The 24365-nt window shown below is 41.3% G+C and overlaps 1 protein-coding gene and 1 pseudogene across 1 annotated transcript in view; both read right to left on the bottom strand.

Annotated features, from left to right (window-relative positions):
* Nucleotides 1-8311: 8311 nt before the first annotated feature.
* The window catches only part of disp3 (dispatched RND transporter family member 3), a 28321-nt gene continuing 12267 nt past the window's right edge, over nucleotides 8312-24365 (bottom strand). Inside the window, exons 10-21 of the mRNA XM_088334990.1 lie at nucleotides 23097-23258; nucleotides 22903-23028; nucleotides 22581-22717; nucleotides 20908-21077; nucleotides 20711-20841; nucleotides 19159-19343; nucleotides 18950-19076; nucleotides 15177-15322; nucleotides 13119-13278; nucleotides 11448-11561; nucleotides 11211-11383; nucleotides 8312-8982 (exon numbers count right to left, since the gene is read on the bottom strand). Coding sequence (XP_088191116.1) covers nucleotides 8629-8982; nucleotides 11211-11383; nucleotides 11448-11561; nucleotides 13119-13278; nucleotides 15177-15322; nucleotides 18950-19076; nucleotides 19159-19343; nucleotides 20711-20841; nucleotides 20908-21077; nucleotides 22581-22717; nucleotides 22903-23028; nucleotides 23097-23258 — 1985 coding nt within the window. The 3' untranslated portion in view covers nucleotides 8312-8628. The remainder of the gene's footprint in view (nucleotides 8983-11210; nucleotides 11384-11447; nucleotides 11562-13118; nucleotides 13279-15176; nucleotides 15323-18949; nucleotides 19077-19158; nucleotides 19344-20710; nucleotides 20842-20907; nucleotides 21078-22580; nucleotides 22718-22902; nucleotides 23029-23096; nucleotides 23259-24365) is intronic.
* LOC148366038 (5.8S ribosomal RNA) lies at nucleotides 17246-17392 on the bottom strand (annotated as a pseudogene).

Below are 24365 nucleotides of genomic sequence, written 5' to 3'. Positions count from 1 at the left end.
TGTCCGTGTTTTTACACTTTTGGCGGAAAGAAATCCAGCAGAGTATTTAAGAACCAAATGAGCCTGCTGTTTTATTGTGATAAATATTAAAAGTATTCTCTCGTACAAGCATTTCTCTCTGGATTATACTACTGCTCAGGCAAGCCTTTAATTCTTATTCCAATTTGAAGCTGTAAAACAGAACGCTTATCTTTTTTTCTTTAATTCAAAAAGTTTCTTATATGTTGCCTAATTAACTAAGTTAAAGCGTTAGGAGCCTGGGTTAAGCCAAGGGGTTTGTATATGGTTGTTAGGAGGTGGGATTTGTGTAAAAGGGGGTATTGTTAAGGGTTATTAGGGTTAGGGGTTACATTTAGAGTGTTAGGGATAGGGTCTAGGGTTAGTGCTAGGGTTTGGAGTTAGAGGGTTGGGATTATGGCCAGGGTTTCGGGTTTGGAGTTAGAGTGTTATGGTTAGGGTTAGTGCTAGGGTTTGGGGTTAAAGGGTTAGGATTATGGCCAGGGTTAGGGGTTACATTTAGAGTGTTTGGGATAGGGTCTAGGGTTACTGCTAGGGTTAGGATTATGGCCAGGGTTTTGGGTTTGGAGTTAGACGATTATGGTTAGGGTTAGTGCAAGGGTTTGGAGTTAGAGGGTTAGGACTATGGCCAAGGTTAGGGGTTACATTTAGAGTGTTAGGGAAAGGGTCTAGGGTTAGTGCTAGGGTTTGGGATTAGGATTATGGCCAGGGTTAGTAGTTACTTTTAGAATGTCAGGGATAGGGTTTAGGGTTAGTGCTAGGGTTTGGAGTTAGCGGGTTAGGATTATGGCCAAGGTATGAAATTAGAGGATTATGGCTAGGGTTTAGGTTTAGAGTTAGTAGATTAGGGTTAAGGGCAAGAGTTTAGTGTTTATGCTAGGGTGTAAGGTGGTTTGAAGTTGAAGAGGTAAAGTTATGGCTAGGGTTAGTGTTACAGTTTGGAGTTTGAGGTTTAAGGTTATGCCAAGATTTAGTGTTACTGCTACTATTTGAAGTTAGGGTTTAGGATTAGCATTAAACTTAGAGGTTTAGTGTAAAGCTTTGGCGCTAATGTCAGGGATGGGAGGGTTAGGATAAGGTTAATGGTTCGGGGTCAAGGTTTGGCGCTCAGGTTAGGTTTTAGATTTAGAAGTCTGGTCTTTCTAACATTTATAACAACCCAGTCTAGTCCAGAAGTTAGAGACTTGATCATATGGAAGACCACAGTTCAGATCATGGGCTGGACATTTAGTTGAACAGGTTTTCTGTTTTAGTATCATCCTTCACTCTTAATTTATTTTTACATACCGTATTACAATTTTAGTTCCCACTTTGCTAACACAATTTTCTGCCTTAGAGATAATCAGTTCAATTCGCCAGTCATGCAGAATGAATCCATTTCAATAACTCATTGCATTTATTTGAACCATTTCTGATTTCAAAGGAAAGTGATGTGTCCTTAATGAAATGTGCAGTAAGTTTTGTCCCTCAGCTGGAAAACTCTCCTCCACAATCCATTAGAATTTCACGCTCGGCCTGTGCCTCTTGAATAATAAATGGCCAACTCCACATGTCCATTTCCCACGTGACCAACATAGCACTCTCCCTCCCCTTGTTATATAACACAAAAGCTTATTTTTGTTTTCTTAAGGGTGAGAATGATCTCAATCCTTTGCTAACATGAGCCACGGGAAGGCGTGAAAAGAGGGGTCACTTACGGCGTATGTCAAACTCAGTCTGGCTCTGGGTTCAGGTCCAAATTTTATGACATCAGATCAAATCCCTAGGCTGCACAATATTGTCTTTAACATGTGATCAGACAGGTCAGCTCTTTTACACATTTATTGCCCTCTGGTGGCAGCAAGTAGCACTTGGTTTGTATTTATTGAAAATGATGATAGCTTTTGATAGAAATGATACTTAAAAATACACAGCAAGCCAGATTGAATCATACATTGGGCCGGTCTGTGTGCCGTATGTTTGCCTCACCTAAAGGAACAGTGTGTAATACTTACTAGTGGTACAAAAGAATTCATTGACGTGAATAGTAGGCAAAAATAATAAACTATTATAATTCATTATTATTATTTTATATCATAGGTTGAGAAATTTGCATTCCAAAGAGTGGAATCCTACCTAGACATCATCCATGTTTGGCATCTTGCTGCTACACTGTGCTCTTGGCACTGTTTTTTGTTTGTATCAGATAAGACAGTGACATCTAGTGGTCAAATATCACACACTAGCGATTTACAGCAATGCTTTGAACACATGATTTGCTTTTGGGAAGCCAACAAAATAAAACACGCTTATCACAACAAAAACATACAGTAGAAACCAGAGGTTCCTAGCTTACGTTTTTTTCACGTTACAATGTAGATATAATGTGGGGGGTTTTCGGCACCTCACTACAGCATGTTCCCCACTGTATGACAGTAAAAAAACATTTTTAAGTAACCAATTTTGTACAAAATTTAAGCTCCTCTGCAATTTGTCAACATGAAGAAGATATATTGGCTGAACTTCAATGCCTTTCTCCATCTAGATCAGAATATTTGTTTAGCGATGGGTCCAAAGACTTACAGTGATGCTAAAGGGAGAAGAAGTTGATAACCGTGGACATGAAGCTTGAGATAATGAAGGAATACGGAGAAGCTATGCGCATCGTTATGCTAGCTGAGGAATATGTTCGAGAACAATCAATAATTATTACAAATGAGATTTTTTTCATTTTTACACGACCACAATGGTAATGGTATAAACAAACTGAAAAAGTATGAGACTAACGCAAACGGCCAAATTGAAATTAAATAAACAATACCATTTATTGCACACCATCGTGATGCAATTAAATATTCCATGCAATGACTTTCTGTGCCGATGTTCCTATTCGGTTAACTTTGATTAAAATGTCAATTTAACAAGTCTGGTTTCATGTACTATGCAATAAATTAACTCAACTTTCTAATTAAAAGTAAACATGAGGAAAAAAAAGATTAAATAAAAATTTAAGCGCTACATTGTCATGAAAACTTTGAACATCAGAATGAATATGCAGTTTTTCAAATTGAAATTTACACCATTAAAGAACAAGTTGCTTACCAAAACAAATGTAAGAAAAATGAATACAAAACGAGTGTCAGATAAAAAAATACTTAATAAAAGTTTGTTTTTCATACCAGTGCAAAATGACATCTTCAACATTCCTGGTTCTGGAATTCAAAGTTTTTACAAATACTGCCTCAGAAAAATGTTTGGCCTTTAAATTACGTCAACTCAGTGGTCAGCGAGCCCAGGACCCCCAAAAACTCAAAGCTTTTGGGTGTAGTATATGCTTTACCGTCGTATATTAACGTGTTTGAGCAATGATTGATCAGTCATCAAATACCACTGACTGGAACAATGATAATGCCAAATCCCAACCACTAGACCACTAGGAATGTAGATGACCAAGGAAAAGGCTTTCAATTTGATCTCAACAGCACTATTTTTTTTTACTCAGGTTACAATAATGTAATGGAGCATTATGAGAAAGAGTTAAGCCATAACAATGTTGTACAACTTGGTACCGTGAGTAAAAGCAGTTGATAAGATCAAATGTAATGCTTTCTCTTTTGTGTAACTAATTAAAAAGAGAGTACAAATACATAAAAAAAACATTATAGAGGGTGCCTATAGCCAGTTCTTTGTCATGGTTTGCTGCGGAGACCTGCCATTATCATAGCAACCGTTAAGATATTGCTTAAAATTGGAGAACCAAATTCCACCTTTACTTCATTTTGAGTCCACCCAGTGACGGTTGAAAAACCCGAAGTATATGAGTTTTTCACTCCCAAAGAAAAATACCCGATTCCTTGGACGATTGGAAAGCTCGGTGTCTGAATGGCGAGCTGTCCCAGGCCCAAAATCCGTCAAGGTTCTGATTTATCATAGGGCTTCACATCAACGTCACAGTAGGAATATAATTATTCCTAGCAATACCCTCGGGTTTGGGATTCCCTGAATAAGAGAACATCGGGATTTTCTTTGCTAAGCTGATGAACCTTCTAGTCATTTGCTTGAATAGTCTTTGTGATATTTTGTGACTTTAAATTCTGACAAAAAACAGATTGAGGTTGATGCTAAAATCCTGTCGGTGCGCATAAAATTACATTTTGCAACTCATTAGAGATTTACGAATCGAAATTAAAGTTGATGACTGGTCATTAAACTGAAATAGAACTAAAATAGAGTTATTAAACCTAAGATTTCTCCTTTAACACCTTAAACTACACGTGTTCTTTTACCAGATGTTAAATGTCATCCATTCCGTTATGCTAATTCCTGCATACAAGCCTCTGCTGACCAGAGAAAAACCTACAGTGAAGCAGGTGAGGGTGTGGACTGAGGGGGCAATGGAGGCACTACAGGACTGCTTTGAATGCACAGATTGGGACATGTTTAAATCGGCTGCCACTTACAACAACAAAATAAACATAGATGAGTACGCCATGTCTGTGTCAGCCTACATCAGTAAATGCGCAGAGGACGTCAGCAACACCAAAACCATCTGCACCCGCGCCAATCAGAAGCCCTGGATGACTGCTGAGATACGCAAATTGCTAAAGGCACGGAACCTTGCCTTTAAATCTGGTAATGAGGAGGCACTGAGATCTGCGAGGGCCAACCTGAACCGTGCTATCAGACTAGCAAAGCGATCGCACAGTCAAAAAATCCAGGACCTTTTCCTCAGCACAACCAACACCAGGGATAGGTGGAAAGGCATTCAGGCCATCACCAGCTACAAGCCAACCACCGCCCCAGTGGGGGACACTAGCATGGACTTCCTGAATGACCTCAACAACTTCTTTGGGAGGTTCAAGGCACAAAATGGCACCCCTGCAGTGAAAGCGGTTCCACATTAGGACGAAAGAGCACTCCTCCTGGACTCAACTGAAGTGAGGAAGACCCTGAGAAGGGTCAACACACGGAAGGCTCCAGGTCCTGACAACATTCCAGGGCGGGTCTTAGGGAGTGCGCCGATCAGCTGGCTTGTGTCCTAACAAACATTTTCAACACCTTGCTAGACCAAGCCACGGTACCATCATGTTTCAAGATTGCCACCATCATCTCATCATTGAACGACTACCGGCCCGTTGCACTGACTCCAATCATAATGAAGTGCTTTGAGAGACTGGTTAAAGAGCACATCACCTCCAGTCTCCCCTCCTCACTCGACCTCTTTCAGTTTGCCTACCAGACAAACCGCTCCACCGGGATGCCATCTCCTCTGCTCTTCACCTGAGCCTGACACACCTAGAGAAGAACACCCATGTGCAGATGCTGTTCCTGGACTTCAGTTCAGCATTCAACACAATCATCCCCCAACACCTGGTGCAGGACAAGACTAGGAACCTTCCCGTGGTGTCCTGCGAAGGGCTCTCTCCCAGGGGAGCCTTACGAATCCAACTCAATCCACTCAGACTCGCTCTCTCTTTCTTTCTTGGTCCTCTCTCCTTCTTTGTCTCTCCTTTTCTCTCTTCCCCCTTTACACTCTTGTCTCTCATTTTCTCCATCCCTCTCTTTCCTACTCTCTCCCCACCTCTCTCACTCTCTTTTCCCCCTTTTTGCGTTTTACTCTGTCTGTCTTTCTCTCTTTCTATCTGTCCCTCTCTTTCTCTCTCTTCTACTCTCCTCTCTCTGTTCTTCTTAGGGCGGGCGACATCGAGAGCAACCCTGGCCCCCAGTCCGAATGCCAGTGGTGCTTCCGAACCATTCGCTGCGACCAGACCCCAATCGCCTGTACTACCTGCCCACGGGGCTTCCATAAATCATGCACCGGCCTGTCCGAACGTACTAATGACTTCAGAGGCTTGGTATGCTTGGGTCACACCCCGTCAGGCCTGGCGGCACAGGGCAGTCACAGATCCCTCGCCTTCGGAGAACTACGGAGCCTCCCACAAGCGAGTCTAGCGCTACTAAGGATTACCTTAGGCGCCTTGAGTGACTCAACAACAACAACAACACCTGGTAGACAAACAGACTCCTGGGCTCCAACACCCCCCTGCGGAACTGGCTGCTGGACTTCCTCACTGACAGACCCCAGTCAGTGCGGCTTGGTCAGAACATCTCCGATGTCATCACCCTCCCCCCAAGGCTGTGTCCTGAGCCCCCTGCTGTTCACCCTGATGACACACGACTGCGTCCCTAGGTCAGCCACAAACCACATCGTGAAGTTTGCGGACGACACAACAGTGGTGGACCTCATCAAGGTGGAGCAGTTGGTGGACTGGTGCAAAGTCAACAGCCTGGTCCTGAATGTTGACAAAACTAAAGAGATCATTATCGACTTCAGGAAAAAACAGCCCAACCATGCCCCACTTCTCATCAACAACAAGGCTGTGGGGGTTGTCAGCAGCACCAAGTGGCAGGACAAGGAACGCAACCTCCACGTGGTGTCCTGTGGACGGCCACATGGCCGACGAATGCGTCTCCCACCCGCTACACGAACGCTTCGGTACAACTACCCAAAGCTGAACGCACAGACCTCATCCGCTTTCGGAGCGGCCACCATCAGCTGCTTCGACGCTGGCAATTCCTCCTCCGCAAGTCGGCCACCGACATCTGTCGACTTTGTGGGGAGAGTGAGGAATCGGCCGAACACCTATGGGTCGATTGCCCCGCCTTCATCGTGGACCGTCAACGATGGGCAGTTGGATCCGAATTCGCGGAACTCGTAACACAACCGAAGCGTTCCATGTCATTCCTAAAGATCTTCTTTAGACGACTTGAAGCGATCTAACAACAACAACAACAACAACAACAACAGCAGCACCAAGTTCCCAGGGGTGCACATCACAGACAAACTCACCTGGTTTGTGAACACTGCATCACTGGTGAAGAGGGCACAGCAGCGCCTGTACTACCTGCGGAGGATGAGGAGAGCCCACCTGCCCCCGCCCACCCTTATCACATACTAAAGGGGCACCATAGAGAGCATCCTGACCAGCTGTATCTCTGTGTGGTGTGGAGGCTGCAGTGCCTCTGACTGGGGTAGTGTGAGGAGGGTGATGAGGACAGCAGAGAAAATCATCGGGACTTCTCTCCTCTCCATTCAGGACATTGGCCAGAAGCGCTGCCTATCCCGAGCCAAGAACATCATTAGGGACCCCTCTCACCCCCATCATGAACTGTTCAATCTGCTAGCCTCTGGGAAGAGGTACTGCAGTGTGTGGTGCAGGACCACCAGGTTCTGCAACAGCTTTGTCCCCCTGGCCATTAGACTGTTAAATGGTCAATCACACAAACACACAGTAAGCCTACACAGCTCCAAATCTGTACATCTTATACCTAGCCACTCCTTTGCACATCTGTTCTCCTCTGCACTATGGTACTCCAGTGTTATTGTTATTGTATAATGACTTGTTTACCTGACTGCCCATTTTGCACATCTGGTTAGCTGCTCCTCTTGCACTCTTTGCACTACTGTATAATACTATACATAGCTATGATTATTTAGCATATTATTAGTACTTCAATACTCTAACTCAGTACAACATTTATTTATATCTGTACATTCAAGAAAACTGTGCGGGTCAGATGTATCGACATTTCGTTCTGTATACACGTGTACAATGAATGACAATAAAGTATATCTGAATCTGAATCATTGTCTTGTCGATTGTTTATTAAAATGCCAGCTTTTGTTCAAATTAATCTTGACTCTGGTGTTTCCGCTATGAATTTTACCATTCACAAGACCTAAAACTAGTCCAGTAGCTTCTCTTCCCTCTGCCTAACAGCATATGCTCTACATATGTCATCTACATCCCTAGTGGTCCTATGATTTAGGCTTATCATTTTTTATCGTTAAAACTAATAGATATCCCTCAGTTTTTGAGGTTAATGGGGACCAGAACCAAGTGCAAAAATTGAAAATCCGCCAAACGGTGTGGCACCTTTTTTGGGGGGCACGGCTTCATCAAAGCAGACATACTGACAGAGGGAGAAAACAAATAGAAAAGAGCTAGATTTCAAAGGTAAACAGTACGTTTTAAACTAGTCGATGCTTTGTTTTTCTTGGATGCACCTTATTTAAAGCTGACTTACTGACAAAGCGAGAGAGAATAGAAAACAGCTAAATGTTAAGGGTAAAATGTACATATTTTAAATGAGTCAATGTTTTTCTTTTAAGAGTGAGAGAGGGAAAACAGAAAACTGGTTAGATTTTAAAGGTAAACATTACTTTTTAAATGGGTCAATGTTTTTTTTTGGGGTGCACTTTCATTAAAGTCGCCTTACCGACAAAGAGAAAGAGAGAACAAATGGAAAATTTTAGATTTGAAAGGCAAACAGTACATACTTTAAATTATGGTTTGAGAAAGAGAGAGAACGAATAAAAGGGTACGGTAGATGCATTATTTAGGTGGTATAACGAACCAATGATAACGGATACGCGAAATACCGAGGGGTCTCTGTATTATTGGGCAGGACCACCAGTCGGTGTTACAGAAAAGCTTGCGGACCACTGCTTTGACTAAAAAAACACAGAATAATTGACCATAACTAAGTTAAATAAAATCGAATTGTATAGGCCTAGAAAATAAATATGAACCGCAAATACAATCATGTTCTCTCATCACAGTCTGAACCCTAAACAGACAGCCAGGCCGCTGACACCCCGGCCCGGGCCCCCACCCACCAGGCGGCTCCCCCCGCGCCTGCGAGTCCCAGCACGACAACGGCAGTCTTAAAGATGCTAGCGGGAGTCCTGCTAAAGTGGGAGGGCGCGGCGCTGGCTAGCATAGCTAGCGTCACAGTGAGGGTGAAGAAAATGGAGACGGCGGTGTTTACGGCCACGATGCGGCCGAATTTGGCAAACGGTTCGATGACGCAGAAGAAAAGCGGCAGCGCCGAGATCACCGTGGTAACGGCGCTGGACACTATAGCAACGCCCACGTGCTTGACCGCCTCCACGCTGCGATGCTGCCTCAGAGTAGCGTCCTCCTGCTGGCGAAAAGGTGACATATAATCTGGGTGCGCGATTAACCGAAATCTAATCCACATTGCGAAGTGAGATTGTGTAATCACATAACACTGCGTTTTTTTTAAGGATCAATTGACAGCAACGCTAACAAAACTTGCCAGAAGAGGGCGCTGTTTACTTCAATTTAACATTTTAATAATCCTGTAAAGTTCACCTAAAATCTCCATCCCAGATATACCCAAAGTAAATTGGATGCTGTTGTGGAACAGTTTGGATAATCTGGACAGTTTTGGTTTCTTTTGAAAGGTAACACTCTGAAGTTTTGTCCCCAACTGAATAAATCACTACAAGTGCTACTAACATTGAGCACTCTAGGTTGGAACACACAGAAATGGTAAACTTGTATTCTCTATTTTTGCAATCACCTGCCAGATGAGTTTAGCATGGGCATTTTAGCTGGAAAACAGCAGGAACAAATGCATGAAGCCTGAACTGGTCCCAGGTCAAATGTGATCACAACCTGATTAACTAAACGGTATTTTGCACATTTTTTCTAAGGGTATGTCTAGGCTTTTCCAAAAGTGGCCATTTGGAGACTCCAAAAAGACCTTGGGACTGGTGACAGTATACAGTCTTTGCTTCTCAACAGTCTGGTGTAGGTACTTTATGTAATGAAAATAAAGGAAAGATGGTAACAAGAAAAGTATTGAATTAGACGGATACATTTTTTGCTAGACAGGTATAAAGGTGAGTAAGAAAGCACTGCAAATACTGTAATGTAAACTTTGGTTGTAGATACACAATGCGCAAATACGCAATGTATTTAGCAAGATACTCAAGCTGATCAATACGACAGATGAACTGTCTATTACAATGGAAAATGTTTCATAAGCAGGGAAGATGGTAATTAGAGAGCAGTAGTGACATATTTAGAAACTTTGTGGTGAGTATCCATCTGGATGGGCATGTGAATGGAAAGACGGAACCTAAAAAGGTATGGAGAGTATAAATAATGGATTTTTTTAGCTACATTTCTTGGTCTAGGGCAGATATTAGTTAGCTATAGAGATACAGAACGAAAATTAAAAAAAATATTGGGGTTAATTTTAGCTTACTGGGTATCTATGTAGGTGAAGAGAAAGGATTTAGTAGATTTACTAAAGATGCATGTAAATACAAGGGAAATAAATTATCCCAGATGGGCATGAGGGATATGTAATCAACAAGGGTAAACAGATTTCAACCAGAGGGGCATCAGTGGCTGAGTGGCTAAATAAATGAATTACAGACTCTCCCCTACTTACGACCATTCGACTTACGAAAAACGGTAGATACGAACATTTTTTGCGAGATATTGAAAAACATCCGGACATTGCTGTAAGTTAGATTTTGTATTGTGTGCACCTTTTTCCGAGTAAAGGTCATTACTCTAGTACTTCTTTCCGCCGATACTCACCAGCATCCACCCCGAAGAAGAAAATCGCTTCTTCTTCCTAGTTCGTGTGTAAACATTCTATACTGTATTTTCAGCGCACTAAGAACTCCGACATTTTTATTATTTAATATCTCGTGCATCCATTCAATATGGTTGGTGTAAAGTGTAAAGAAGAGGCAAGCCGTTTGGTTTAAAATGAAAGTGGAATAAAAAATCTTGATGCGGTTGAGAAAATGGTCAGGTTGCTTTTTTTCAGCCACATTTTTTTTACCACGGAGAAGGAAGTTGCCTAGCTCTTGAAGCTCATCTTCCAAAAGTAAATTAAACTTAACTTTATTTATCTTTACAGAGCATATTATTTAATTAAATGTTTATTTTTTAGTACAAAAAAAAACAGGTTACTTATACAAGCCTTAAACATACTTATCTAAACCTTAAACATTCCATACAAAATATAGAAGTAACTTACGAACAAATTCAACTTACGAACGATCGTCCAGAACCAGAACTTGTTCGTAAGTAGGGCAGCGTCTGTATTGCAAGATAGGTTTGTACTATTAAGATCAGTTGATGCCAACAATTTAGTCCAAAAGGAAAAAATGTAGCTGGATGGAACGATAGGTGGATGAAATGATGATAGCCATACTTATGAAAAGGATCGTACTCGTAGCTCAAATCATAGAATAAATAGATAACCCTTCATTTGGGATTGGAATGCAGGATCAGAGCAAGTTATACACACTAGAAGGTTTGTAAGGATGATCATTACAATAAATGATGAAACACAGCTAGACTGGTATGATAGAGTCTTACGCTGTCGAGTCCGGCGTTAGACGACGACGTTTCCCCTGCTAGCATGTATCCCTCCACAAGGTGCAGACAGTAATCCACCGATGAGCCTACCAGGATTGACAGAGAAATGGCCTCCACGGCTCCCAGCTCCCAACCCATCCAGTACATGAGCGCCCCCACCACGCAGATCACCCCTGAGAAAAACAAAACAGCAGCCTAAACGGGCCTGAAAAGTGTGGAATTGAATCACAACCGTACCGAGGATGGTGACGAGGACGGGAAGCAGCAGGAAAAGATGCGCGGTGAAAACCCATACGGCCGCCACGCAGATCGTCAAGGACATCAGCAGACTCCAAAGGGCGCTCTCCACACCTACCACCAAATATAGGAAAGATCTTAAACCCAAGCTAGATTTCAAGTCTGACCTGAATTTCTGCCCGGGTCAGGCTTAAAATAGTCAATCATTACGTTCGGGTTGAGCCAGGCTTCTCTCTAGCCGACTTTTTTTGGGAAATAAATATCGCTTTTGGGAAATAAAACTTTTTCATAAATCCAGATGTGTGTGTGTGTATTTGTATGTGGCTTATAGGCTCCAAAACGTCTGAGCCCATTTTACACAGTTGTACTTGAGGTTTCTGGGAGTGTTTTTAGCTAGGTTTTGTGTCGAGGAACCCGCAATAAATACAAACAAAATTGATAAACATGTGCCCTTGTTGTGGCAACCCAAAGTCCCACCTTACAAGGCAGGCTTACACACACTTTCCTATTGGGCGAGGTTGTAAACCACTGTTACCTCCCCGTACACACCCTGCAATCAATTTGCTCCTGGGAATGATCAGACCTGAGGCCTATCTGCTATTTCCCCAGGAAGCTGTTCATAAAAACAGAAAAGAGGGGATCACCAAATTGGGAAAGAGAAACCACCAGTCCCTTCAAAACTCTGGGGTAAGCGGCCTCTTTTTTGGGGAAAGTAAGAAAGGGAATTTCGTTTTGTTTGGAGTGACGAGAAGTCAGGACTGGACGGAACCTTGACCTTTCGGGGAGCGCTGGAGAGCAGGCCTGATTTGATTTTAACTATTTTCTCCTTTGGCCACCTACTACAGGAAGCCTACCTCCGATCGGAAAAGAACCTTTATTTATTTGCACCTCATCCCTTATTTCCTTGAACCGTTTTGTAAGTCAACAACCCTTCTTTTGTTCAAATATTTTTGTTTCAAAGTCTAAAACCTGCCTTCTATTCCGCGGCTCTGGAGGTGCACATGGCTTTTTGGCACTCCTATGTGGCTCCCTGGCACTTTACCAACAAACCCCATCCCAACAACCTCGTTCAAGGAAAATGCCCGACATCGCTGTGCCATTCTGCGGGTATGTTTAATAAAATGTATACTGAAACAATGTGTGTATACTAAAAACTGTATTTCACTAAAAATGTGTCAATTCTTAAAACTGCTTTCTCTGTTATCTACTCAGCGTTGTTCTAATTTGTCGATCTGCATCTCTCACTACCAGGAGGCACTAAATAATACACACACATACACTGTACCCTTAAGGAGGTACTGCTGTTGAGGTAAATGTTATTGTAAATTCTTAAAAAAAAATCAATAAATGATTACAAATTGTCAGGAAATGTAACCTATGCAGACACAGAAATATAAATATTCATACATTCTTATTTAACCTATATTTAGTTATAAAATAAAGGCTTTATTTATGTTAGAAATAAGTCACCTATCCTCCTCCATAGTAAAATATGATTTTTCGGTTTACTCCGGGCTTGGTCCTGCAAATCAAGTTATTTGTTCAGGCTCGAGTTGAGTCGGGCTTTAATACCCGAGGGACTGGGTCAGGTCGAGTCAGGCTGGATTTGTTAGGCCCGACTTTATCGCTCCACCACCAAACCCGATTACAGCCTCCACCTCCCGTCCCTACCGATAATCTCCATGAAGATCTTCTTCCAGTGCTCACACGTCTGAAACCCTCTCCGTGATGCTGAAGTGGGCGGGAGAGCCGCGAGCTGCTCCTGGATGAATGTTTCCCACCGCAGGAAGTCGCTATAAGTCTGGAACGAGGACTTGCCCTTGTACGTAGTCTGCAAGTGAAGGATTTTGTGATGTAGGAGGGAGGGGACAGAAAAAGGGGGCGTCGCCACTACGGCTGCAACAATTAGTTGACATGGATGAAAAACATAAATAGTCCACACTAAATTCCATTGTAGAATATTGACGCCAGACACATGGTTCCATCAGAGTGAGGCATTTTACACGCGCAACATCGTTTTTGTCTCGAGTGCTAACGTCCAGAAACGACGGCGTCAACAAGTACATGTAACAACATTTCTAAAGTTTGGAGCATTGTAGCCTGCAAACGGGCCAATAAAAACAATACGTGGTATCTCTTCTTATGAGCTTAATTCGTTCTAGGATCATACTTGAAACTCTAATTGCTCGTGTAAATAGCACATTTTTCTGATATCCCCAGGTGTGACTGAGCGAGTGAGTTGTCTGTCCTCGTGTGCCCTGCGATTGGCTGGCAACCAGTTAGGGGTGTCCCCTGCCCACTGCCCGATGATTGCTGGGATGGGCTCCAGCACCCCCGCGATAAGCGGTGCAGCAGATGAGATGAATCGTTAAAAACTAATTATTCCGCTCCCGTCCTCCGAAAAGCATACACGTGAACTCTAATAGCTATAAAATACATCTTTCTGATCCCTAAAAACAACAGGAATTAAACAAAGATACAGTAATAAGATAAATAAGATGATTCAAATTCTGTATGCCGTAAAACAATTTTCATACGGGACCGATCTTGTCTTGCCTATTTTGGCTTTAATCCTGACTGTCTCTGTCGCCGATAGCAGACAACAATGTCATCGTAGATTGTAGAATATCGCGTTAATGTTTGTCTTTCTGTGAGTAAAAAGGTGCTGCGTTGTGTTTGTAAGGTTTATTATCGATTAATGAGGAGGATTTCGATCATTATTAAGCGGAGGAATTGGCAGGTTGACAGGTATGAGATCAAGAGACTTATGATGATACTTAAGCACTCACTGTACACTTAAAATTAAAGTTACTGTAACTTTAAATGAACATAAACACAAAAATATTTTACAGCACAATATTTGTATTGTTTTAGCTTGTAGTAGTTTGCATACGCAAACCGGACGAGCTGATGCTAGCAGTAAGCAGTCCAGAGTGGTGAGCAGTCTCCAGCAAGATTTTTGAGAATAAAAAACAACTTGTGTACAGAAATTTTCTTGTTTAGAGGTACTCGCATTAAGAGGTACCACTGTACTAGCAAAGTTTGCAAAGAAGATCTTGCGAGTAGCAAACACAAACATTTAAAGTGAAAACACGGAGGGCTGAATGACTCGCTTCTGTAAGATTTAAGTAACATTCAAGCCAGTTTTGAAGACATGTACTTCATATGTTAGACACGTACAGTATATTTTATATAAAAGAGAGCTTGAGCGTTATTCCAGACGAAACGTATTTGAAATCAATAGCGTGCAGTATGAAGAAGAGAGTCACCACGGACCCCTTTCTGCAAAAAAATCATAGATTTCTTTTGTAAGACACTTTACAGTTCACCACTGAATGTTCTTAGCAAATGCACATAATTTTTGTTTTATGTACTGCTCTACTGTTGCCAATGAGCTTGCTCATGGTTAACAGGGATAAACATGTTGACTTGATTTTAATTTATTGCTGCATTGATTTTCCCGTCTCTAAAAAATGGACAGAGGTTTATTTATGGGTTTATGCTGACCAAGCACTGTGCGTAATTGGTTTTAGATTTTTATTTATTTATTGTACAAATACAGGGTATGTTCAACAAAAGATGTATTTTTCATTGTACCCATATTTCTTGTGTTCTTTATAATTTGCCAGATAATTAAATCAAGTTCATGCAAAATTTACAAGAAAATATGAATAATTATTCGAATACTCGATGAATCGTTTCAATAGTTGGTGACTAGTCACCACTCACCGACTCAAAGGCCATGGAAATCCATCTGACTTTCCCCCCGTGCATCCCTACTGCGCCGTGGGACAGTTGGCCCGGGAGTAGGTTAGGCTCAGGCAGGTTGCGGCACTCTCGATTCAGCATGGGCACCAGCGAGGAAAGCTTAGACCCTCAAAAACACACGCAAAGACACCATTACACGTCAAAAAGTTTTTTCTATTGTTTCTTTATTACAGTAGTTACGGCGTCCCCAACGTAAAATATTTTCACAGAATGATGTGGAATACAGTGTTTTTCTGGCCCCTCAAAGAGTTTTCTCCACTATAGAAACTCTTCGAGTTACAGTACAGTAAGACCTCGGTTATCGCGGTTAATGGGGACCAAAACCACTCGTGATAAGTGAAAATCCGCGAAGTAGCGGCGCACTTTCAAAAAAAATAAAAATAAAAAAAATATATTACCGTATTTTCCGCACTATATGGCGCACCATGTTATAAGGCGCACCTTCAATGAATGATATATTTTAAAACTTATGCCATACATAAGACGCACCCCATTATAAGGCGCTATAAGTGCATGCTGGTTTAAGATCAGGTAATTGTGCAATTTTGTAATTGTAATCCTGTGCAGTCCTTCGAGACATTTTTGGGATTAAGGGCTATTTACGGTAAATAAATGTGACGACTTGACTACAGTAGAGAATGTAGTTACTTTATGCAACCTCTAGATGTTGCCACGCTCAAGGGAATGTCAACAAAATATTCAAAAAGGTCAAACTTTATTAACAAACAAGCTTTCCACAACTCCATTCACTCCCAAAATAAATAAACAGCTGTTTTATTATTTTCTCTGAGGTAAAGCATTTTCGTGACACATCTTTGAACAACATCGACATATCATTTTATTTTTTGTCCATTTAGTCAACACGCAAAGAAAAAAACGTCTGATACTGTTATTTTAAATGAAACGTGCAATCGCAATAAAGTGACACTCGTAATGTGCAAAAACAACGAGTGCAAAGCAATAACATAATAACTGTAAAATGTAAAACGTAAACACACAAAAGAAAAACAAAGATCACTCTATAAGCTCCTCATCGACAAATCCCTCTAATTCTTCTTCTGCTGTGTTCGAATTGACCATATCTCAGTGAATGGGCCATCCAACACGTCCGGTGTTTTTGTGCCAGCGCTGTTGCCTTCATACGTATAGTTATCGTACTGACACTTCTGCTTGCCGCTCTTTGTTGAACGACCCACTGTTCAAGTGTCTCCTCTAACTCTGGCCATCTTGCTTTATTGCCACGGAAACTTTGTTGAGTTTTCCTTACTTGGCGGAGCTTATCTTCATCCTTTCTCCACTTCCGTACCATCGATTCATTTAAGTTTAACTCTCTCGCTGCCGCTCTATTGCCGTGTTGTGCTGCGTGACTGATCGCTTTGAGTTTAAACTCGGCGTTGTACGCGTGTCTCTTAACAGGAGCCATTTTCTTATACAAATGCACGTATGAAAGAGAATCTCGCTCTCTCTCTCTCTCGCTCTCTCTCTCTCTCTCAAACGTGACATTCTGAATAATTCTGCGTTTGTTTAAGGTAAATTGTGCTTTACATCTTCACCAGTCATAACCCTGGATTCAGACAAATACTGTATTTGTTGAATATGAATTAAGCAGTTTAATGGGGTAGCCATTTTGCCACTTAGTAAACAAATACAATACGAGCCCCGGCAACTACGAATCGTTTAATATTTCCCAGTATGCACAGCGCGAAAAATGGAGTCGGCGGCTGTTTCTCGTAGTTGCGAGACCTTGAGAATTTAATATTGAGCCATATATATGGCGCACTGTGTTATAAGGCGCATGGTCAGCTTTTGAAAAAAAACAAGACTTTTAGGTGCGCCTTATAGTGCGGAAAATACGGTATTATAATTTTTTTTTTTTTTTAGACCCGGTTAATGGGGACCAAAACCACCCGCTAAAAGTGAAAATCTGCAAAGTAGCGACGCCCCTTAAAAAAAAAAAAAAAAAAAAAAAATCCCATCTCACCTTATCTCATTATCTGCCCCGCTTATCCTTTTTAGGGTCGCGGGGGGGGTGGAGCTCATCCCAGCCATCTCCGGGCAGTGGGCAGGGGACACCCTGAACTGGTTGCCAGCCAATCGCAGCTGCAAATCACAATAGTTCTCGCAGCTAGCTGCGTTCTTCATCGACGCATGAGCCAAGTGATCCACCGCTAAGAGTCGTACAGCTGGGCGATTTTACGTTCGCCCGGGATGATCGGAGACAAATTCACGACAGGGTGTATACCGCGGGTGCCGTTTGGTCGCTCCCGCGAGCGAGCTCCTAACCCGCGGCGCGGGTACTTTCGGGCGCGATACGCACGACATCGACACAGCCACGGGGGTCCCGCGCACGCCCGCCGCCTTTTCTCGCGACGCGCCGTGTGACGCCGCGTCCGCCGAACTCGCTCCGTCGCGCGGCCCGGGAGTGACCTCCGCCAATTACAGACCGCGAAGCTCTGGGGCCGCGAACGTCGTACCGCGAAGTAGCGAGGTACGACTGTATATTCCTGAGAAGCCTGTCTACTATTGGTCAATGCTGCTCTGCAATTGTTATGCAACAGTTCAGAATCTCCTGTAAAAAACATGACTGTAAAGTGCGCAATAAAGAGCGCACCTAATTAAAAGCCTACTCTTTGAACAACCCACACCAGATTTCAAACTACAGGTCCAAAAATAAATGAATGAATTGAAAGAAAGAAAGAAATCTATTTCTTACATTTTAAGACTGGCCCTCCTCATTTTACACCGTTTTCAGCCTTTTCATTTTCAGTTCTGCTCCAAGATGTTTACGTTACATATTTTTGATGATGGAACCATTCAAGATGGTGATTACAGAGATGAGCACATATTTACCACTGCGCCGAAAGAAAACTCAAATAAGTGCTGCGTCGCAAACAAATGTGAGTTCTATATTTGTAGACGACAGCGCCAGGGCAACTTCACTTTGGAGAATAGTGCCTGATTGCAACATAGACAAGTCTTGTTGTGTTGTCGTCGATGGTGGTTGCCACGGTATTGATGCAAATTGCACTTAACTGTTGTAGTTCTTAGAGGATTAAAAAAATACCTGATATCAACGCCGATGATACAAAAAAGTGCATCGTTTTAAATAGGTTTTTGAAAGAAAATGCCACACCATACTTAAAGCCACAATGTTTAAAATGTAGCAAAAACTCGTCCAGAAAGTATGGTTAATTGTTTATCAATGTGTCCCATTAAATAGAGTGGCGTTAACAGGAGAAGCAAGAAGATGAAAACCATGGAAACGAAGCTTGCGGTTTACAAGAAATACAAACTACCGTCGCTAAGTTGCAAGGCCATAGACATTCGATGATCGGCACTATCATTAAAAATATGGAGGCAATTAACTAAGGGCATGACAATCATTGCAAGTGGAAGGTTTAAAATCAAATTCATTTTTAATCCACCGTCACGTTTAAATTTTTATTAATATGGATTTTAAATGTGATTTAATCATATGTACATAAATTATACACTATTAGCACTGATTATATACAATTTTGTTATTTTAGTGTTTTATCTGTGGTAGTTGGGGTTTTAAAGGAATTAGATAATTAACATAGGTTCCTGTCTCCCGCAATTTCACTCTGCGATCCCAACCTCAGAACGGATTCTACAGGTATGCCTTTGTGGATATTTTCTGGTTGACTAATTTTCTGACCCTTTTTTTAAAGATCCTTTTAAATTTAGTCCGCAATAAACAGTTTAGACGCTACCTGAAGGCAGGCACTGTGCTCCTCCAGGCTTCACCAGTTGTTTATTTGCACTAACAGCTTTGCAGATCTTGCAAAGGTGTCCCATTTCCTGGAAAATGTCAAAGTCGGGATCCAGTATGACGTCGCCCTGTTTGGTGAGGGGAAAAGAGGGGGTGACGTTAAAAGAAATTTCTCTGACAGACATTCAAGTAGAACGCGAGGAGCCTCACAATGTCTCCGATAACGTGATTGTCTCGGCGGACGGTGCGATTAACACCCAAAATGCCAAAGACCACGAAGACCATGGCGCCTGTGTCCACCAGGGGGCGCACTGCCGGCTGCCCACAGCTGCCACCCATGCAAGGGTTAAAGCCGAACATCTTAGAGGTGTTTTTTGGCGGCAGGGATGCTGAATCTTTAATGAGATGTGTGAAATGAAAAATTACAGAAAAAAAGTGGACGATGATATAAGATGATGATAGATTGGGAGCAGTAAATTCCTTTAGTGAATAAAAAACTCAAAATTAAATTAAAAAACTGATATATTAAATATAAAGTTAGAAAGTAAATGCGAAAACTAAAAAAAAGCAATAACGTAATATCACAGATCACAAACAGTGAGGGTCAGAGTTTGTACAAATCTTTCATGGGTCAATTCAAGAATTTTTAAGGAATTTCAAAGCTACTTTTCCAATTTCTCCAGGACTATTTAAAAGAAGAAATCTGATGTGAAACGTGTGTTTTGCAGAGCCACAAATATATCTGCAATTTACATACGGAATTTTAAATTTAGCAGGTGAGTTTATCAAGACATGATTTTTAAATGTTGAATAGATCAAGAATATTTTTTTTTTCCAGTAATATGTAGCTTACATTTTCAGCTGCAGGAAGTTCTTCCCAATTCAAAACACAACTAGGAATCACTACCTTAATTTTTGTCATGGCTCATTATCATGATCCTGTGCACTAATAAACATTTGATAGTGTCCTATTTCGGTGTAGAATTCACCTGTGTTCTTGGGCGTGACCAGGAGGCAATGACACTTCGTAGGACAATGCCGTACAAACTAATGCCAACTTCTGTTAATCACGAGCGAAGAAGACATTTAGTGGCAAAGTAAAGCCCCAAGAGATTTCCAAAAGTTGGAGTGTGGGATTTGAAAATGTTCCTCTCTGGCACCCTTTCCTGGCTTAAAGTCATGATTGCAGCTTAAGACAGCATGTTCATGATTTGCATGCAAGTCCATGCATTTCTTATAGGAGCTTGGATGAAGTATTTTTCATCGTTTTGATTGGCATTAGGACTTCACTAGAAGCAGGCGTTTTCTTTCTTTCACCATTTTTATGCTCCACTGACAAATCGAAACGACATCTCTTGCCAGCACTCCGCTAGCCCCCTTTCTTTAAACCCAATGTTTTTCTCCCTGAACAGGTATATTTAAAGTAAGATAAAGGCAGATAGGCGCAGTGGAAAACAAAGTATAAGGGCTCTTTGAAATCTGTTGGGTATTGTTTACGAATATATAAGTGAAAATATTTTGCTTTTCAACTTTTTGAGGAGACCTAAAACGATGCAACCTACCTTTAAGGAGACTCGTTGAGAAATACTAACAATTTACAACCACTTCTGCCAGAAATAAAGCACTTTTCAATCCTTGCAAACACACATTAAAATTCAGGCATTTTTAAGGATTTCAAGTACCCATATGAACAATGATGTATAAAAATGATCAGAATGATCAGGAACACTGAGCTGCTTTAAAAAAAAAGGTCACTTCTCACCTGTGGGAAAGGGCACGTAAAAGGATCCCCTCGCAGATCCGTCAGGAGAACTATTGACGCCACACCCCGGTGGGCTCACACACACTCGAGTAGGATGGGGCCTCAATTTGTGCTGGGCAAACTGCAGTTTTCTATAACGTCAGAAAAAGTATCACAAAACAATACCAGGAAGTAAAATATAAGTTGACTTTGTGTACCTGCTGTGCTGCTGCGCTGACGCAGCCACGTAAAAGGAGAAATCGGGCATCCAGCTGTGGCGCCCATCGCACAATCCGGATGTGATCATCCAGCTGGGGTACGGATAGTAGTCGTGCGATACGCACACAGTCATCCTTCGAGTGTAGTTGTGCCACGGACGATCAAAGGCCTAACCAAGAACAATTTAGGAGGGAGAAATTTTGGCCTAAAGGTACAGGTATTCATATATTCAATGCAAATACAATAGTCTCCCTGGATACAAAATTAATCTGTTCTGAGGCGGGGATCACAAAGTGATATTGCCATACATTAAATTTATTTGTAAAGCACGTTACAGGCAATAAATTGCCATATCAAGTGCTATCTCAAAACATTTAGTGTACAATAAGACAATAAAGCAATGAAATCCTCTCCATCCAACAATGTGAAACACCAAATAGACAGACACACACAATGATTAAACTACAATAAAAACAAAATAAATAGTAATAGAAATAAAATGAGTATAGTAAGGCACAGACTAACCAAGTGCAGGACAGAAACATAACAATGTAAAATTAAAAGGAAAGTGCGCCACAGTAAAATTTTAGAAGTTAAATAAAACTAAATAAAAATGATCTTGTTAGAGCCAAATTTAAAATACAGGTCTTTTTCATAGAATAAAGACATTTCTGCCAGATAATTTTGTTCATTTAAAATATTTTTCATTTCAGAAAAATTGAAAATGTTCTCATTTTTTTAATCTGTTTTATATATATTTTAAATTTTCTTTCTAGTAAAATGATAATACTTAAAAGTCAGCATTTAATTTTCAAAAACAAGAATATACCTTATTTTGGAAGATCATTATGCTCATTTATAGTTATTATACTGCAATAGATTTGTTTGAATTATTTTACATTATTTTATCGCCTATGCAGGTAAACAGTTCAGTTAAAAAAATGAAAGAAAGAAATATAGTAAACTTACCCATTAGTATTACCCATGTTAGTTATTATTGTTTTTTTATTTTATTCTATTGTATCTCCAAAGGATACAGCTTCACACTTCAAAAAGTTAAAAAAAAAGAAAATAAATATAGTACAAATAGAAAAAGTAAGGGCAGCACGGCACATGTGTGGCACAGTTCTGGGGTCATGGGATCAAACCTTGCTGTATGGAGTTTGCAAGTTCTCCCCGTGCTTGCGTGGGTTTCCTCCGGGCACTCCGGTTTCTCCCACATTCCAAAAACATGCATGTTAGGTTGAATTGGCCTGTCCAAATTTTCCCTAGGGGTGAATGAGCGAGTAAGTTGTCTGTCTAGTGTGCCCTGCGACTGGTTGGCTACTAGTTCAGGGGGGTGTCCCCTGCCCGAAGATAGCTGAGATGGGCTCCAGCACCCCCGCGATCCTACTGAGGATAGGCGGTGGAGACAATGGATGGATAGAAAAAAGTAAAATGTTGTTGAATTTAAAATGGTATTTTTCTTATTGTGCTATTTTGTTTTATTTTTCTAATTTTACTTTATTTTACCTGACGTTTGCAGCTCCACGAGTAAAGAAAAAAAAACAGTAAATGAAAAAAAATAAAAAAAATAAAGTATATATGTATTTATAAATGTACATATATTTCTTTTTTGTGTTTAGGTCTGAATTGTATTTATATTTTTGCAAGGTAGCATACGTGCTCAAACCTGAAAGGAAGGGACTTGCTCGTGCTCCGGGCTGCACAGCGTCCACGGGGAAGGCGTGCTGGTGTTAAGCGAGAAGCGATAAACCCTGGTCGAGCTTATCAGCTCCAATTTTGATACAAACACCGTGAGTAAAAAATCTGAAAATGAATAAATACAAATCACAAGAGGGCAACGTGGTTCGTTTTTCTTACAATATCACAAGGCCTAAAATTTGAGCAAGGGTGTGTAGATTTTCTAAACCGACATGTAAGCTTCCCATAAATCTTTAGTGATGAAAAAAGTATTGTATTTTGGAGTTCTAATGAATATCCTCAGAATGTACCTGTATTGTTGCCGCTTGCATTCCGAAGTGGACCTGAGGTTACATGAGCGCTCCGGGCGTGTTGGTGCACCAGTTTTGATGATGAGGTGCGACTGGAAAAAGGGTGGGGCCTCTCCATGAACAAACCTGAACCCATTTTTAAAAATATTAGTATATTTTTTAGGATTATGTAGCAACCACCTGAAGCGACTCACCTGAGCACATTGGGCAGGAGATACCTTGACTGCTGAGGTTGCTCCTAAGAGCCAGAAGAGTTTGGAGGTTGGTGTCCTGGCGGAAAAGTAAGGGGGCGTGAGAGGCTGGCCTCAGCAAGCAGCAGCATCCCGCAGACACCAGCAAAACCACCAGGAAAATACCTGAGGGGAGGGGGGCACACAAAATATTTATAATAGAACAGAAAAAGCCCCTTTGGGTTTATTGGATTTATGAGCCTCACAAACGTAACTAGGGATCACAAATTCTTCACTTAGGCTCTCTATTATTTGTTTAAGATTGAAAGTAAATGTACAGTGAACTGGTCAGAAGTCACAAATGATTTAGAATGTACACACAGTGTACCATGTTTGATATATGAGGATAGTACCGGAGAAAAGTATAAATCTCTACACCCATACCCATCAAATAGACTAAGGCCTGAAATGTACTCATTTTTACGGCCAGTGCCAATATAGATTTTGGGCAAAATCAAATCCAGATAATACATAAATTTGCAAATTATTCAAACAATTATATGCTGAATAAAATCTATTTTTAGATACTTTAAAATTCATTAGAAACAAAGTAAATTCCAGGTTTAACGCTGGATTGTTTTAGAATAGAATTTATTAATGCATTCTAACCCAGTGGTTCCCAAAGAGGGCAGTACCGCCCCCCAGGGAAAGATCTGGCGGGGCGGTGAAGAAGAAGGCGGTAGGGGGCGAGGCAGTCCCAAGTCAGAAGTTTGAACGTAGTGCGGTTGTGAAACCACAAAAGCACTGCGTTTTTTTTCAAGGTTTTGTAGTGAGTGATTGAGTTTTGGCCAACCACAATTGTTACTGTTTGAGTATTAAAAGCGCAGACCAATCAGAGGCAAATTTTAATAATGGCACAAGCCAATTAAAGTTTTCAAGCACCACAATATGCCACACCCACCGTATGCTTATTGAGTGTCATGGCGGACTCCGTAAACATAGTCAGAGAGTCAACAAACGAGAAGGAAACAAAGCTTACACTGAAGGCTAGTAATACACTGGGGAGCAAAGGGGGCACCAGCCTGCAAAATTTTGGGAACCATTGGTCTAACCGTTTGTACTTGCCTAAAGGGACAGTGGTAATCAGAGCCCTCTGTTGGTCAACTTTAACAATTTTGAAGATGTAGAGTGTCTCAGTGGGAAAACTCTCTAACTATACTGGCAATTACTATTAATAATTATTTGGAGCAAGCATACAAAATACGAAAGTGGCTAACAATAGCGGATAGCGAA

This window comes from Urocampus carinirostris, chromosome 5 (assembly GCF_059441175.1).
Source record: "Urocampus carinirostris isolate Australia breed hairy pipefish chromosome 5, RoL_Ucar_1.0, whole genome shotgun sequence".
NCBI lineage: Eukaryota > Metazoa > Chordata > Actinopteri > Syngnathiformes > Syngnathidae > Urocampus > Urocampus carinirostris.
This window is presented reverse-complemented; position numbering and strand designations above follow the sequence as displayed.